A 17495-nucleotide genomic window follows, 5' to 3' on the forward strand; every position below is an offset into this window, starting at 1 on the left:
ATCGTTGACTTATGGCTGGCAATACGGTCTTTGACGTGTTGGGTTGTTTCCCCTACATAGAGGAGGCCACATGGGCATTTCACCAAATAAACCACGAAGTTTGAATCGCACGTATAATAGCCACGTATCGGAAAAGACTTGCCTGTCCTAGGGTGAGTGATATTGTCTGACCTGATCACATTCGAACAGGCTGCACAGTTGAGGCAGGGAAATGTGCCACAACGGCGAGGGGCAAGTAACCTCTGGGTAGTAGTAGAAACTTTACTGCCTATGTCAGCCCTTACCACCTTGTCACGGACATTGGTGGGACGTTTAGTACAGATCAATACAGGGGCCTCAAAAGAACCGATGTCCGGGTAAGCTTTATAAAGGAGAGGTCAGTGTTTCTTAATAATAGAGTATACTTTAGGCATCAGCGGATGAAAAGTGTGAACAAAGGGGATCCTTTCTCTAGGATATCTTGTAGGTGGAGGGGAAGGGGGTGTTAGTACCCGTTGTTTTTCGATCTCCAGCAATTTGGATGGATACCGTCTGTCCCTAAATTTCCTAGCCATTGTGTCGAGCCTCTCATTGCGGACGTCCTGATCCGATACAATACGTGCTACCCTGTTGAACTGTGAACGTGGTAGACTGTTCTTAGTGGCTCTTGGGTGACAACTCGAGTAATGTAAAAGACTGTTACTATCGGTAGGTTTACAATATAGGTCCGTTGAGAGAGTACCCTCACTATCCTGTAAAACTCTCGTGTCCAAAAAAGGAACTGATTCCATACTGAAATGTAGCGTGAATTGTAGTTCTGGATAAATGGAGTTGAGATACAGATGGAAATCCTGTAAGGATGATATCGTACCTGTCCAGACAAAGAAGATATCATCGATATAGCGATGATATTCTATAGCATATTGTGAAAAAAGATTATTGCAGAAAACATGATTAATCTCGAACAGGTTCATGTAGGCATTAGCGTAAGCCGGCGCTATGTTCGCGCCCATTGCAGTCCCGCACCTCTGTACATAGTAGGTGTCCTCATATAGAAAGTAGTTTTCATGCAATACTAGTTTAAGTAGGTCTATACAGAATTCCATGGAGTCTGTGGACAGGTCTGAAGAATTAAGTAAGAATCTTGCGGCTTCTATTCCTTTATCGTGGGTTATCGATGTGTATAGGCTATTGACATCTAGGGTGGTAAGGATACTGCCTGGTGGTACATTACCCAATTTTTGAATGACTTCCAAGAAATGCCCTGTGTCCAAGAGGAAAGACCTTGTCTGTTTGACTAGAGGTGTGAATATTTTCTCAAGGAAAATGGATAATGGAGATAGAACTGAATCCGTAGATGCTACAATCGGTCTGCCTGGTGGATTTTGTAAGGACTTATGTATCTTGGGTAGTATATAAAAAACCGGTGTAATCGGATGAGGGTTAATCAGAAAATTGGCAGTTTTTTGGTCAATTGTATGACTGTCTAGATAAGTTTTGGTCAGTTCCTTGATTTTGTGAGTAATGGTGGAAACCGGATCCCTAGGGATAATCCTATAGGTATTAGTGTCAGATAACTGCCTATTCACTTCCTTATTATAATCAGTGTAGTTCATAACCACTAAAGCACCGCCTTTATCAGCCGGTTTGATTACGATGTTCTTATTATTGTGAATAGAATTGAGAGCTTGTTTTTCAGTAGGTGACAGATTAGAGTGAGTATGGAAGAGACCGAGTTGTGCCTGATGAGAGAGTAGTTTGACCTCACGGTCCACCAGCGAAATGAATGTCTCCGCCGCATGGTATGTGCTAGGAGGACAGAATTTACTCGGGTTACGAAGACCAAGTGCAGAAATAGACAATTTAGGAACCTGAATATCGCAAGATAATGGTGTCCCCTCACCCATAGGGTTAGGAGACAAGCCAAAATGGGTCTTAAGTCTAATAGTTCGATAAAATCGCTTGAGGTCTTTTTCGAGTTGGAACGAGTTCCACATGGGAGTGGGACAAAAAGAAAGTCCCTTCTGTAGCACGGAGAGTTCTGACGGGGAGAGGAGATAGTCTGAAATGTTGATCACCAGGTCCGATGCTATATCTGTTGTCTCACCTGTGAGCGGGTTGCCATCCTTTCTCCTGCCTCGCCTGGTGGGTCTGTGGTACGCTGATTCCCCCTGCGGCTTCTTCCTAAAAAACGTTGTCTGCCAGAGTTTGTGGAGGAGTCGCTTCCGGAACTGAAGGACCCATTTCTTCGTTGGTAATAAGGTCTGCGCCAGGGACCCGTAGTAGCGGATGTATCGTTCCATTTGTATACTCTGTTCATAGAATAGTCGTCTGAATCACGCTGAAATTTCTGCCTCTTACGTTCCTGTAGAGACTTTTGATGTTCGGACAGGGCTTTCTCTGTTTTGGTTTTGAGAGATGTCCACTCCGTTGAGGAGATAGAGGTGGAGAGTTGCGCTTCAATGGCCTGTATATTTTGTTTAGTTTCCACTATGGCCCTCTGCAGATATTCCACCGTCAATATAATAATGTCTAATGAACATTTATTAAGTATCTTTTTATACTTTTCACAATACTCTGAATTGTCAGAGAAGAGAGTAGGGCGGAGATTACTCCTAAGCCCCCTTGGAATCTTATTCTGTCTATGGTACTCTGCCAGTGTAGTACAGTGTAAATCATACGAGATCAATCTACGTTTTGCTTTTTCATAGTCACGGGTCCTAAGCTCTTGGACTGGAGTTCTCAAAAACTCGTTGGAGCTAGTAACTTGAGCCAAAATATTGGTGCTCGTAGCCAAATCATATGCAGATGTGTCCGTAGACATATGGAGATAGGGGAGTGACTGGTGCAAACGCCAATATAGCAAACGTAACCAGGAGGTTAGCGTGCACTCAAGTCCAATAGCGAGGTGCAGGTGTAACAGACCTGTAGGTCCTATTACCAATGATAATATAATTCACCGCACACTCAGAGGGGTTTTTTTATGCAAATAAGTGCTTATTTTTATTATATACAAAACATGTGGGAGCCAAACAAGTATATATAGCACGAAGTAGAAGCGATATAATTTAGTACGACGTTTCGGCTCAATCCGAGCCTTTATCACTTTTATCGCTGTAAATAATTTACAGCGATAAAAGTGATAAAGGCTCGGATTGAGCCGAAACGTCGTACTAAATTATATCGCTTCTACTTCGTGCTATATATACTTGTTTGGCTCCCACATGTTTTGTATATAATAAAAATAAGCACTTATTTGCATAAAAAAACCCCTCTGAGTGTGCGGTGAATTATATTATCATTGGTAATAGGACCTACAGGTCTGTTACACCTGCACCTCGCTATTGGACTTGAGTGCACGCTAACCTCCTGGTTACTTCAGATATTTGTAGACAGCTATTAAGTCTCCTCTCAGTCTTCTCTTCTGCAAGCTAAACATTCCCAAATCCTGTAACCTTTCCTCTTAAGACAGGGTTTGCAGACGGGTCACCATTCTGGTCACTCTTTTCTGAACGTGCTCCAGTTTGTTGATGTCTTTTTTAAAATGTGGTGCCCAAAACTAGACACAGTATTCCAGATGAGGTCTAACCAAAGAGGAGTAGAGGGCAATAATGACGTCACGTGATCTAGACTGTATGCTTCTGTTAATACATCCTAGAATTGCATTTGTCATTTTTGCTGCTGCATCACACTGTTGACTCATATTCAGTCTGTAATCTATTAGTATACCCAAGTCTTTTTCACATGTGCTGTTTCTTAGCCCTATTCCTGTATATGCTTTTTTCATTTGTATTGCCTAGATGTAGTACTTTGCATTTTTCCCTGTTAAAAACCATTCTGTTAGTTGCTGCCCACTGCTCCAGTTTATTTATATCTTTTTGAATCCTCTCTTCTCTAGTATTAGCTATCCCTCGTAACTTTGTGTCATCAGCAAATTTAGTCAGTTTACCCTCAATTCCTTCTTCTAAATCGTTGATAAAGATGTTGAACAATACAGGGTCCAGGACAGAGCCCTGTGGTACCCCACTTGAGACATTCTTCCAACTGGATGTGCAGCCATTTGCGACCACTTTTTGGGTCAGATCACTAAGCCAGTTATGAATCCACCTAACAGTTGCCTTGTCTATTCCATACTTAGTCATTTTTCCAATAAGGATTGTGTGAGATACTTTGTCAAATGCTTTGCTGAAGTCAAGATATACTATATCTACAGCATTTCCCTGATCCACCCAATCAGTGATTCTGTCATAGAAGGAAATTAAGTTAGTCTGACATGACTTATTAGTTACAAACCCATGCTGACTCTGTTTAATCACTTCATTCTTATCCAGGTACTGACATATATGTTGTTTAATAATTTGTTCAAAGATCTTTCCTGGTATAGAAGTCAGACATACTGGCCTGTAGTTGCCTGGGTCCACCTTCTTCCCCTTTTTGAACATAGGAACAACATTTGCTCTTCTCCAGTCATCTGGGACTTCTCCTGTTCTCCAAGAATTTTCAAAGATTATGAAGAGAGGTTCAGAAATTTCTTCTGCTATCTCCTTCAGTACTCTGGGGTGTAATTCATCTGGACCTGGAGACTTGAATTCATTTAGGTTAGCTAAGTGTTTCTTCACTATCTTTCTGTTTATAGATATCCTGGATTCTTCTATTCCCTTAATAGGACAGCGAAGAACAGTTGATGTTACATTTCCTTTCTGAGAGAAAACAGATGCAAAATAGGAATTTAAAAGTTCGGCCTTCTCAACATCCTGTCTTACCATTTTATCATTTTCATCCTGTAAGAATCCTATAGCATCTTTGACTTTTCTTTTACTTTTGACATATCCCCAAAATCCTTTTTTATTGCTTTTATATCCCCAAAATCCTTTTTTATTGCTTTTGACATCTCTTGCAAGCCTCAATTCATTGTCAGCTTTAGACAATTCCTATAATACTGTTTTTTTTCTGCAGTAAATTGCACCAAAATTCTGCTGCATTTAGCTTTATAATTCTCCCACACATTGTCATGTAAGATCAGAGCAGTAATTGTATTATATTTACCCGGCCATTACTATATTCCATTTTACAATATCAAGACCTTTATGAGGCTAAAAGTTCACAATGAGCGTCATTTGGTGCAATGCACTATACTATTTTTGTGTTCAGTAATAAAAATCAGCACCAGGGGCGTAACTAAAATACAATGGGCCCCGGTGCAAGAATTGAACCTGCCCCTCCCCCTTCCTGTCCCCGAATGTTCCTCAGCTGTATAGACCCTTGTAGTGTACTAAATCATATAGGGACATATAAGTTGCACCTCATCCCAAATTATGTGGTAATGTCCACCATCTTGGGCTGGTATATTTGTCACTCATGCAGGTATATATATGTCCCTCATCCTGGCCCCATCATGGTATATATATCCCCCATTTTCTGGTATACATGTCCCACATTTTGCTGCTGTTCTACTCACCTCCTCTCTGATCCCCCCACTGTGCGGCATCCTCTTCTGAAGCGGGCAGCTGATTTCAGTGTGCAAGCAATGGGAATGCATGACATCACTGCCATGCGTGTCACGTGCACGCCTATGTCAGCTGCTGGCATCTGATTGGCCAGCTGCGTGTATTGCCTTGCACAGACCTGGCGGGTCTCTGCGGCGCAATATACTACACCTGAATGTGCAACCTCCAGTTGAAACTTGCGCTGGCGTCTGTGAATCCCCTCACCGCCTAGGCCCGATCGTGGTCGTGACCCCTGCAACTGCGATTGTTACGCCTCTTTCCAGCGTTAACTAGGTGTATGAACAACAGGTAGCCCAAGTGTTAAAATGTTTCTGCCATCTAGTGGCGAAATATCAAACTGCATAAACTTTATTATAAGCCACATGTTAGGCGTCAGGTTTCTGCATCTGCTCTGCAGGAATCCAGAGCCTCACATTCTGCGATCTCCTGCTATCTATCTACCGCAGAGGAGATTACTTTGCAGCAGATCGCTCCAGAGACTAAGTCCCTCTGTTCTCCTACTGGGCATGCTCACGAGACGATCTCCCATTGGAGATCGGGAGTCATGTGCCCAGGTCCTGCTCCAGATCTCATTGGTCCTTCTCGGAGATCTGGAAGCTTCCGGAAGGTCCCGGCTATAAAAAGCGCGCATGACCATTCGGACATGCACTAGTATAGTCTCTAGTTGCTACTGTGTGAATGATGATGGATGTATGAACTTGCGAATGACTCATTAAGATCCCCTCCCTCTGATATTACGAATGTGTACAGGGACTTAGAGTCAGCGCCAGCGTGTGGCAAGCCTCAAGCCATTACAGCATCATCCACAGTGCTAGCGTCCGACATTGTGCCAGCTTCCTTGCTTTGTCAACCAGCGGCAGTGTCCTACGCCGCGCTGCAGTTGCAGCCCTCTTTGGCGTCCGCAGTAGCGACGCTGCACGCACGGTAGGTCTAGACGGACGCAGCTCCTCTGTCTTAGGTCCTGCTCCTGTGACCAGATACCGTGTGTGCATTTACCTGAGACCTGTGACTCTAACAGGCTCAGCCTTTTGCGTTTACCTCTGCTGACATCTCTGTGAGCAAACAGAGATTGCTTAGCGCACTTGGGTGACGTTCAACCTGTGTGCGCATTTCCGCCATATTGCTCACCTGTCACTACTTAGCAGCAGTGTTTACATCTACTGCACGGTGGACCCCGAGTTGCGAACGCACTTTATTATTTATTTTTATTTAGAGCGTTCCGCCGTTCCTAACACCACAATTCCCTGGATATAAAAATCTAGTCAGAGTTCATTCTTGATAATGGCATTGTGGTAAAAAAAAAATCACATCTCTACAAACTGAAAAACTATACACATTTTGCTGTTTGTGTTTTTCCTATTAAATAAAGCTGCAATTCTAGAAATCAGAAAAAAAGTAAAATCCAACATAATGTCCCCCCCGAAAGAAAACCCCAAACATATTCTTTATCACAATATTTGAATGGAATTTATGAAAAATAACATTCACTTCAAGAGTAAGTTCCATAATGGACCTATAGAAATAATGTAGAGCTATTCAGTTCATATTCATTCATATTATTACTTTTTGTAATCAAAGAGCGTTTGCCCCGTTCAGTCTGATGGCTCCTCAGTAGTGTTAGGCTATGCTCACATAAAGTTTTTGAGGTGCTAAAAAACAGCAAATTTTTCAAGCTCTATTTTTAGGCTGGGGAGGTGTTTTAGGATCAACTTTTCTTTTCATGAAGTTTTTTTTTTTGCAGATCTTTTGATTGGATAGTGCCTAGTTTGGAGACATTTCCAGCAATTCAGGTATTCAGGAAAAAAAAACTAAAAAAAACCCTCTTCATATTCACAGCATAGTGGACTTCCCATAGAAATAAATAGGAAGAGATTTCAAAGCACTTTATAAACACTTTTGGGAAGGTTTTTTTTTACATTATTTGCTGTAAAAAACCTCTTCAGAAATTTGTACTGTGCATTTCAAGTCAATACAACTTTTGTAGTGTTTTGTAATCATTTTTGCTTTAAAAAAAACACTATTGGTTTCTTCATCTTTGAAAGGAGTAAGAAAACTACAGTAAAAAAAAATCACAAAAACCATGGGGAAATCCAGATACCTTGCTTGAGCACACCAGATAGGCAGATGCTCTTGTAGAATGACTTTCTCTTCCGGCTCATAGTTGGGATCCCAAGTGGAAGCCCTCCTGTATAATATCCATATTTATGCAATAAAAGTGCATTAAACTTAATATATCTGGGAAAGTATGGAATAAATTGAATTTTCCGCATTGAATAACTCAGACACATATATCAGAAAGAAGCTGCAAAGCAAATATATAATCATAGAATGTCAGAGATTAAAGGGACCTCCTGGGTCATCTGGTCCAACCCTTTGCTCAAAGCAGGATTCACTAAATCATCCCAGTCAGAGGTCTGTCCAGCCTCTGTTTGAAGACTTCCATTGAAGGAGAACTCACCACCTCTCCTGGCAGCCTGTTCCACTCATTGATTACTGTCACAGGGCAGTTTCTAGGGAATTTTGCCAACAGGGCGAACATCGAAAAAGCCCCCCCCCCCCCAAACATCGATAATACACACACACACAAACACGGGCTAAGTACCCCAGATATTACCACCAACCGCCACCCCACCGATATTACACACACACAAACAGAAGGCTAAGCACCACAGATATTACCACAAAATCCTTCCCCCCGCCCCGATATAATATAACAAACACAAACAGTAGGGTAAGCACCCCAGATATTGCCTTCAAACACCCCCCACCCCCCGATATTACACACAAAGACAGCAGGCTAAGCACCACAGATACTGCCACCAAACAACCCCCCCAATATTATACACAAAGGCAGCAGGCTAAGTACCCCAGATATTGCCAGTGCCACAACCCTCCCCCATATTACACAAAAAAACAGCAGGCTAAGCTGAGCACCACAGATACTGCCAACAAACAACCCCCTGATATTACCAGAAAAAACATCAGGCTAAGCACCCCAGATCATGCCACAAAATACCGCAATACAGAATACCTCAATCCGGGCCAGGCACGGATTGATCATTCATTGATATAGCAGCAAAGACCATGGATCCAAACAGTAGCGATCAGGCAGCGTCCGTCTCTCACTATCCTTCCTGTGTGAGAGTATGGGGGCGTTCCTCGGCCAGTCGCAGAAGCAGAGGAGCTCAGGAACAGGCAAGTGAGTTATAGGAGTGAGTGTGACGTCACTCACTTACACTATCTCTGTGCGCGGCACCCTGCTGGCTGAGCTGCTGCCTGTCACTGTGAATGATTATTTTCTGCCAGCTGTTTCACTTCAGGGAGGGGGGGTTATCGCGCGCCTGCCTGGGCTTGTAGGGAGACAGACACAGGCAGCTAGGCACTAGGCAGCAGGGCTGCCACTAGGAATTTCGGGGGCCCCATACTGGTAAAATTTCCGGGGTCCCCTTGAGACTCCGCCTAGGCTCCACCCCAGCCCCGCCTCCACCCCTCGAACTGTCCAAAGTCCCACCGCTCTCTCTTGGAAAAACTCCACTTCTCACCAATCACACATTAACAGTTCCCATCACCAGATCACACATATAGCTGGCAGCTTTTGTTTTGGCCAAAAGATTTTTTAAGCCGCCACCATAACAGGGTAGACTCTTTTGGCAGAGCTCTATTCTACTGTAACCTAAATATTTGTTAAAATGTGATACAATTTAGGTTTTTTCTATTTTTCAATTTTTAAAATGACCAATAATATCACATACAAGGGAAAAATACCACCGCACCATGTCCAGACCACATAGTGACCTATAATACCACACACAAGGAACAAATACCGCCAGACCATGACCAGACCACATATTACCACCACAGTGACCGAATATCACATACAAGGAACAGCACCGCACCTTGACCAGACCACGCATTACCACCACAGTGACTGAATACTACAATACTGATCAGTAATAAGTGCCATTATACACTGGAGATCTGTACTTAGCATGCAGTGTCTGTGTACGGGTAATACAGTGATCAATGACATTATACACAAGGCCTCTATACAGTGTATAGTGTCAGTGTATTGGTGACACACTAACTCACCAGTGACGTCTCTAGGTGAAGTCCTTCATCTTTGCTTTTCATCTTTCATCCAGCACAGACCGCCATCACTTCTCCCAGCCGGGGCTCGTCTCTGCAGGAAATAACACAGTTACCTAGAGCTCCGCTTGCAGAACATATTACTTAATTTTCCCAACTTCTACATTACATCACATGAAGAAAAAAGGCAACATAGTGTCACTCTACACAGTAACAGGACCGCCCTCCCCCCATTTAAAACAGTATACTCAAAAAATAAATACATCACTGCAGTAATAATATCCCTTAATTAGACCCTGTGGTAATAATATCCCCCATCCTAGCCCCCGTGTGTCTCATTCCTGGCTTCAGCCATCCGTTCTCCCATCCCGCCCTCATAAGTATCCATTCTGCCCCATATGATCTCCCCATCCTGCCCAATCTGTCTCCATCGTATCCATCCTGCCCCATGATCCTGCACGATCTGTCTCCAATCTTGCCCCATCTGTCTCCAATCCTGCCCCCAGTGTTTCCAGTCATGCCCCCATGTCTTTGATCCTGCCCCCTGTGTCTCCAATCATGCCCTGTATCTCATTCTGCCCCTTCCTGTGTCTCACTGTCACATTCTGCCCCCGTGTCCACTCAGCCCCCTCCTGTGTCTCACTGTCACATTCTGCCCCCGTATCCATTCAGCCCCCTCCTGTGTCTCACTGTCACATTCTGCCCCTATCGTGTCCAGCAATCTGCCCCCATAGTCTCCAGCAATCTGCCCCATCGTGCCCAGCAATCTGCCCCATCGTGTACAGCATTCTGCCCCCATCGTGTCCAGCAATCTGCCCCATCGTGTCCAGCAATCTGCCCCATCGTGTCCAGCAATCTGCCCCATCGTGTCCAGCAATCTGCCCCCATCGTGTCCAGCAATCTGCCCCCATCGTGTCCAGCATTCTGCCCCCATCGTGTCCAGCATTCTGCCCCCATCGTGTCCAGCATTCTGCCCCATAGTGTCCAGCATTCTGCCCCATAGTGTCCAGCAATCTGCCCCATTGGGTCCAGCATTCTGCCCCCATCGTGTCCAGCATTCTGCCCCCATCGTGTCCAGCATTCTGCCCCCATCGTGTCCAGCATTCTGCCCCCATCGTGTCCAGCATTCTGCCCCCATCGTGTCTAGCAATCTGCCCCATCGTGTCCAGCAATCTGCCCCATCGTGCCCAACATTCTGCCCCATGTCCAGCAATCTGCCCCAGTGTTCATCATTCTGCCCCATGTCCAGCAATCTGCCCCAGCGTTCAGCATTCTGCCCATGTCCAGCATTCTGCCCCCATGTCTCAGTCTACCCCGGGCCCCCCGGATTGCCGCTCTTAAAAATTCAAAAAAATTTAAAAAAGTTCTTCTTACCTGGCCGCGGTCCAGCGGCGGGCGACGCTTGCGCTCCCTCCACACACTGCAGCGCGTCCCAGCTGGCGACTGACAGTGACATCAGACGCCGGCGAGGTGCGCGCTGCGGCTGACGTCAGCTGCCAGCCTCCTATTGGCTGGCGGCTGTTAACTATTGATGTGCGGGCCGGCGGGCCCGCATTGTCAATAGCGTTTAGCTGCGGCAGCGCCGAGGGCCCGGTTTACCTACCGGTAGGGGACCTGGCGTATGGGGCCCTCTGCCCACCGGGCCCCATACGCCAGTCAGGGCAGTAATGCCTTGATGATGGCGGCCCTGCTAGGCAGGCGCCCCCTGGCTTGGGTGGCGCCCCGGGCGATCGCACCCCCATCCCCCCTAAAAACGGCCCTGCACTGTCAAAAAAGTTTTTTCTAATATCTAATCTGTATCTTCTCACTTTCAGTTTCATTCCATTGCTTCTTGTGTTTCTATGTAAGAAAACAGCTCAAAAAAAGGTATCAGTATCATGATTTAGAAAGCAGCAATATAGATCAAATTACAGAATATTGATACTGCAATAATGGACCCAAATGTGGACTGATCGCAAAACATCAATGAAAAGCAAGAGAAAAAAAAACAAACGATCACAAAGTCCATATTGTATTCAAAAATAGAAAATTAATTTATTGATAAATACACATACAGGTAAAAGCTAAGAACACCACGGTGTTATAGCAGCTCAAAAACGGGACACAGGTGAAGTGACTTGGTAACCCTTCATAAATACAATAAATCATTAAATGGGAAATACCAATTACAGTCATGGCCAAAAGTATTAACACCCCTGCAATTCTGTCAGATAATACTCAGTTTCTTACTGAAAATGATTGCAAACACAAATTCTTTGTTATTATTATCTTCATTTAATTTGTCTTAAATGAAAAAACACAAAAAGAATTGTCCTAAAGCCAAATTGGATATAATTCCACACCAAACATAAAAAAGAGGGGGGACAAAAGTATTGGCACTGTGCGAAAAATCATGTGATGCTTCTCTAGTTTGTGTAATTAACAGCACCTGTAACTTACCTGTGGCACCTAACAGGTGTTGGCAATAACTAAATCACACTTGCAGCCAGTTGACATGGATTAAAGTTGACTCAACCTCTGTCCTGTGTCCTTGTGTGTACCACATTGAGCATGGAGAAAAGAAAGAAGACCAAAGAACTGTCTGAGGACTTGAGAAACCAAATTGTGAGGAAGCATGAGAAATCTCAAGGCTACAAGTCCATCTCCAAAGACCTGAATGTTCCTGTGTCTACCGTGCGCAGTGTCATCAAGAAGTTTAAAGCCCATGGCACTGTGGCTAACCTCCCTAGATGTGGCCGGAAAAGAAAAATTGACAAGAGATTTCAACGCAAGATTGTGCGGATGTTGGATAAAGAACCTCCACTAACATCCAAACAAGTTCAAGCTGCCCTGCAGTCCGAGGGTACAACGGTGTCAACCCGTACTATCCATCGGCATCTGAATGAAAAGGGACTGTATGGTAGGAGACCTAGGAAGACTCCACTTCTTACCCCGAGACATAAAAAAGCCAGGCTGGAGTTTGCCAAAACTTACCTAAAAAAGCCTAAAACATTTTGGAAGAATATTCTTTGGTCAGATGAGACAAAAGTAGAGCTTTTAGGGCAAAAGCATCAACATAGAGTTTACAGGAGAAAAAAGAGGCATTCAAAGAAAAGTACACGGTCCCTACAGTCAAACATGGCGGAGGTTCCCTGATGTTTTGGGGTTGCTTTGCTGCCTCTGGCACTGGACTGCTTGACCATGTGCATGGCATTATGAAGTCAGAAGACTACCAACAAATTTTGCAGCATAATTTAGGGCCCAGTGTGAGAAAGCTGGGTCTACCTCAGAGGTCATGGGTCTTCCAGCAGGACAATGACCCAAAACACACTTCAAAAAGCACTAGAAAATGGTTTGAGAGAAAGGACTGGAGACTTCTAAGGTGGCCAACAATGAGTCCAGACCTGAATCCCATAGAACACCTGTGGAGAGATCTAAAAATGGCAGTTTGGAGAAGGCACCCTTCAAATATCAGGGACCTGGAGTAGTTTGCCAAAGAAGAATGGTCTAAAATTCCAGCAGAGCATTGTAAGAAACTCATTGATGGTTACCGGAAGCGGTTGGTCGCAGTTATTTTGGCTAAAGGTTGTGCAACCAAGTATTAGGCTGAGGGTGCCAATACTTTTGTCCGGCCCATTTTTGGAGTTTTGTGTGAAATGATCAATGTTTTGCTTTTTGCTTCATTCTCTTTTGTGTTTTTTCATTTAAGACAAATTAAATGAAGATAATAATACCAAAGAATTTGTGTTTGCAATCATTTTCAGGAAGAAACTGAATATTATCTGACAGAATTGCAGGGGTGTCAATACTTTTGGCCATGACTGTATATATGTTAGATACTCCCCATAGAGCAAATTCCCAGACCATTAGATATAACATGAGATATTTTAAAGGTATATATCAATATCCCCAAGGTATGATACAACTTTATGAAGACCTAATGTAGTCAAAAACATCCCTTGATATCACCAAGGCAGCGCAATCATAATCTATGTATATACCAAATAAGTAAAGTAATGCACATACCAGTGGATATCTCACAAGTGGTCCGGGGAGCACATGGGGAGAAGGATGAGGGCTGTCAGGACACCAGCGTCACCCCATCTTGACAGCCCTCATCCTATCAAGGGATGTTTTGCACTTTGACACCCCTCCATATATTTGTAGACCGCTATTATGTCTCTTCTCAGTCTTCTTTTTTGCAGACTAAACATTCTCAGGTCCTTTAACCATTCCTCGTAGGACATACTTTGCAGTCCGCTCTTTATTCTGTTTGCCCTTCTCTGAACTCCAGTTTTACAATGTCTTTTTAAAAATGTGGTGCCCAGAACTGGACACAGTATTCTAGATGAGGCCTGAACAAGGAGGAGTAGAGGGGGATAATTACTTCACATGATCTAGACTCTATGCTTCTCTTAATACATCCTAGAACCGTGTTTGCCTTTTTTGATGCTGCATCACACTGTTGACTCATGTGCAGTCTGTGATCTATTAGTATACCCAAATCTTTTTCACACGTGCTGTTGCTTAGTTCTATTCCTCCATTCGATAGATGTAATTTTCGTTTTTCTTGCCCAGATGTAGAATCTTGCATTTCTCCCTGTTAAATAGCATTCTATTAGTCGCATCCCATTGTTGAAGCTTAATGTCATTGTCCTCCTGCTGTAGTTGTCCTGGCAGTAGCAGGTATTTCCTGTCTGACTTCTTAATGTTACTGTTTCTTCCCATCTTGTGATCTCTGAGACAATGACCGTCCCTCAGGGCTCCTAACAACTTTTATCTATGGCAGCCAAAGTTTACATTTCTTATCAGTATATCCATCGCTTGCAATCTGTGCTGATGTTAAGAAAACAAATATGCGCCAATGAAAAAAAATATTTCTGGACAAACAAGATGTAATAAGAATTCCCATAAGTGCAAGAACAATAGTGGACACATTCTAGTATCGCAGTATCAGAGCGTGCACATACTGTTATCAGGAGTATCCATGACGGGGCATGTGTGACCACTGCGCACTGCAGTATAATAGGTCGGACATTATATTATCAGGTTCTAACATCACTGCACTACTATCATATAACGATTTGTGGAAATTCTGCATTTCTGGTGAATGAAGGGCAAATTCAGGTACACACAAGGAGGGTATGCATCTTTTCTTAATGTCTACGCCTTTCAAAGTACCGGAACTTACTTCTTCCTCCGGACAAAAAACAAATTTATTTTAATTTTTAATCTTCATAGCTGAGCAGTGCTACTCCCTGGCTGTTAGATATTTTATTACACAGGGTCTTTAGGTGATCTGAGCATAACCCGACCAACAGCATTAGAACTTCTGGAGGACAATTGATCAATGGGCGACAAAGGGTGACAAAAGCCCTGGGGTCATTATTAGGGGGTGATAGCTGCAAATCAGTGCAGATTTTAAAATAGGTTACATTGGAGCAAATTATTAATTTTTGCCAGAAATGATTAATTCTGTAAGTACAGATACAGCAATCTGATTTTGGGTAATAAACTCTTTAACGGTGCTGAACACTTCAGAACAAAGAGGTTACAGTAGTCCAAGTGGGTAATGAGGAACACACTTTTATTTGGGCAGCACGGTGGCTCAGTGGTTAGCGGGTCCTGGGTTCGAATCCCACCAAGGACAACATCTGCAAGGAGTTTGTATGTTCTCCCCGTGTTTGCGTGGGTTTCCTCCGGGCACTCCGGTTTCCTCCCACACTCCAAAAGACATACTGATAGGGAATTTAGATTGTGCGCCCCATCGGGGACAGTGATGAAAATGTGTGCAAACTGTAAAGCGCTGCGGAATATGTTAGCGCTATATAAAAATAAAGATTATTATTTATTTTATGTTTTTCCCTGTAATGAGTTGTGAGTTGGATAAGATGTGACACAACAAGTTTTTATAGTATTTTTCTTTATCTACAGTCACCCAAGGTCAGAACTTCATGATAAGAAACCTCCAGCTGCAGAAGTGTATCCATGCGGCTGAAGACACCGGCAGAGTATCATTGGCCAAGTGTAAAATTACTTCTGATCATCAGTATTGGACCTGGGACCTAGGCACCAAATCCATGATCAATGTCTATAGTAACAAGTGCCTAACAGTGATGAAATCCCACAACCTTCACACCCTGAAGATAGAACCTTGTGAGGGGAGAAGGAACCAGGCCTGGCTGTGTGACCCAAGGGGTTACCTTACGCTATATGGTCATAACTTACATCTGACTGCCAAGCAAGGTACCAAAAAAGTGTTCATGTCAAGTGGAGTGGATAAGTTCAGCAAATGGAAAACACTATTGGATTTATCAGTTTGTGGAGAGAGCCATAGTCCAGGAAGCTCCACTCCAGTATCGTCTCCCGAGCAAAGTACCAAGAAGTATCCAGAGCAAGTGACAACAGTATACTACGAAAGTAAGACAAGAAATTAATTACAGGGGCCAGCTCTCATCTAAAGTGCTTTATTAGCAGTTACAACATGGATAATGATAATACATTTACTGTAATATTAATCACGTGACGATTTAATTACAGCTGGAAACTCACATGTAGTTTTTAATACAGGTTTTAAGAAAAAGCCAGAAATTTCTGTAGTGCATACCATAGGGAAATTTCCCAGCACATGCTCAAAATGTAAAGGCTTGATGTATTCCCCTGTTTGCCATAATATGGCAAATGTCACCCATAGGTTCATGGACAAGTACTTGTGAAAAGGCACATTCATTGTAATCGGTCCATGATCTATTCGTGAAAAGAACAGCTAGCATATGTACCGAAAAACTGGTGTGTGAAAGAGGCCATTAAGGGAGTCTGCAACCCAAATAAACCACATCGCCTTGAAGGAGACGGAGTAATTAAAAAAATTGCTCTGTTTTCAAATCTGTTACTCCGTTGCACCAAAATAAAAGTTTATTGTATATATGTGTAGCAGTGGCGGAGGTGATGGTCTGCTCCCTGCACTTTAGGGGGGTTAAATGTGTGTTTCTGAAGGTTGAACCCTCTGGGGCTGCAGTCTGACCTGGGTAGGGTTAACTGTAAAGGCCGGCTCAGTTGAGAGAGGGGGGAACTGAGAGTTAAGGCCCCGTTACACATAACGATGTCCCAGCGATCCCACCAACGATCCGACATGGATGGGATCGCTGGGACATCGTTAGGGTAATCCCTGGTGAGCTGTCACATAGACAGCCCCTCCAGCGATTAGGACCAGCGAACAAGATGGTTTCCAAGGTAAACAGCGGGTAACCAAGAGCCGTGGCTCTTAGATACCCACTGTTTATATTGGAAACCAGCGTCCAGTGTCCCTGATCGCTGGTCTCTCGCTGCCACACGCAGCGATGCGCACTGGCCAGCAGGAGACCAACGATCAAAAAATGGCCCAGGACGATCCTGCGCGATCAGCGATACCCGGCAGGGGGGTCAGTCGCTGATCCATGTCACACACGGAGATATTACTGGCGATATCGCTGTGGCATAACAAAATCAGCGATCTCGCTGGCGATATCGCTGTGTGTGACGGGGCCTTTAGTGTTAAGTTCAGGAAGTGACAATATATTGAGAGGAGTAATCAATAACAGTTACAGGACAAAGGCTGCTAGGGACAACGTGGGCCTTAGGCTAGGTTCACATAGTGTTAACACAGCCCGTTAAACGCATAGCATTGACGGGCTGCATTAACGCTATAGCATAGCGCGATATGTGTTATGCTATATCACTAGCGCTGATGATTCATGCATGCATCGCGATGCGCCACATAATGGGGGTCAATGGCAGCGTTAATGGACTGCGCTACACCGCGTTATACCACGGTGTAACGCAGTCCGTTAAATGGACTGCCATAACGCCGTGTAACCCCAGCCTAATACTCGGGGCAGTGGATTGCCAGAGAACCCTTCCACACGAGTCCCTTAGCCAGCCTGGGAATCTCGAGATAGACATCAT

The 17495-nt window shown here is 44.0% G+C and overlaps 1 protein-coding gene across 2 annotated transcripts in view; it reads left to right on the top strand.

Moving 5' to 3' along the window:
• Window positions 1-17495, top strand: part of LOC141056388 (uncharacterized) — a 93407-nt gene that overhangs the window by 23937 nt on the left and 51975 nt on the right. For both annotated transcript variants that reach the window (XM_073553168.1, XM_073553167.1), the window contains exon 2: window positions 15486-15971. In XM_073553168.1, the coding sequence (XP_073409269.1) occupies window positions 15486-15971 (486 nt within the window). The remainder of the gene's footprint in view (window positions 1-15485; window positions 15972-17495) is intronic.

This window comes from Dendrobates tinctorius, unplaced genomic scaffold (genome assembly GCF_039654945.1).
Source record: "Dendrobates tinctorius isolate UK_male_01 unplaced genomic scaffold, ASM3965494v1 ptg000197l, whole genome shotgun sequence".
NCBI lineage: Eukaryota > Metazoa > Chordata > Amphibia > Anura > Dendrobatidae > Dendrobates > Dendrobates tinctorius.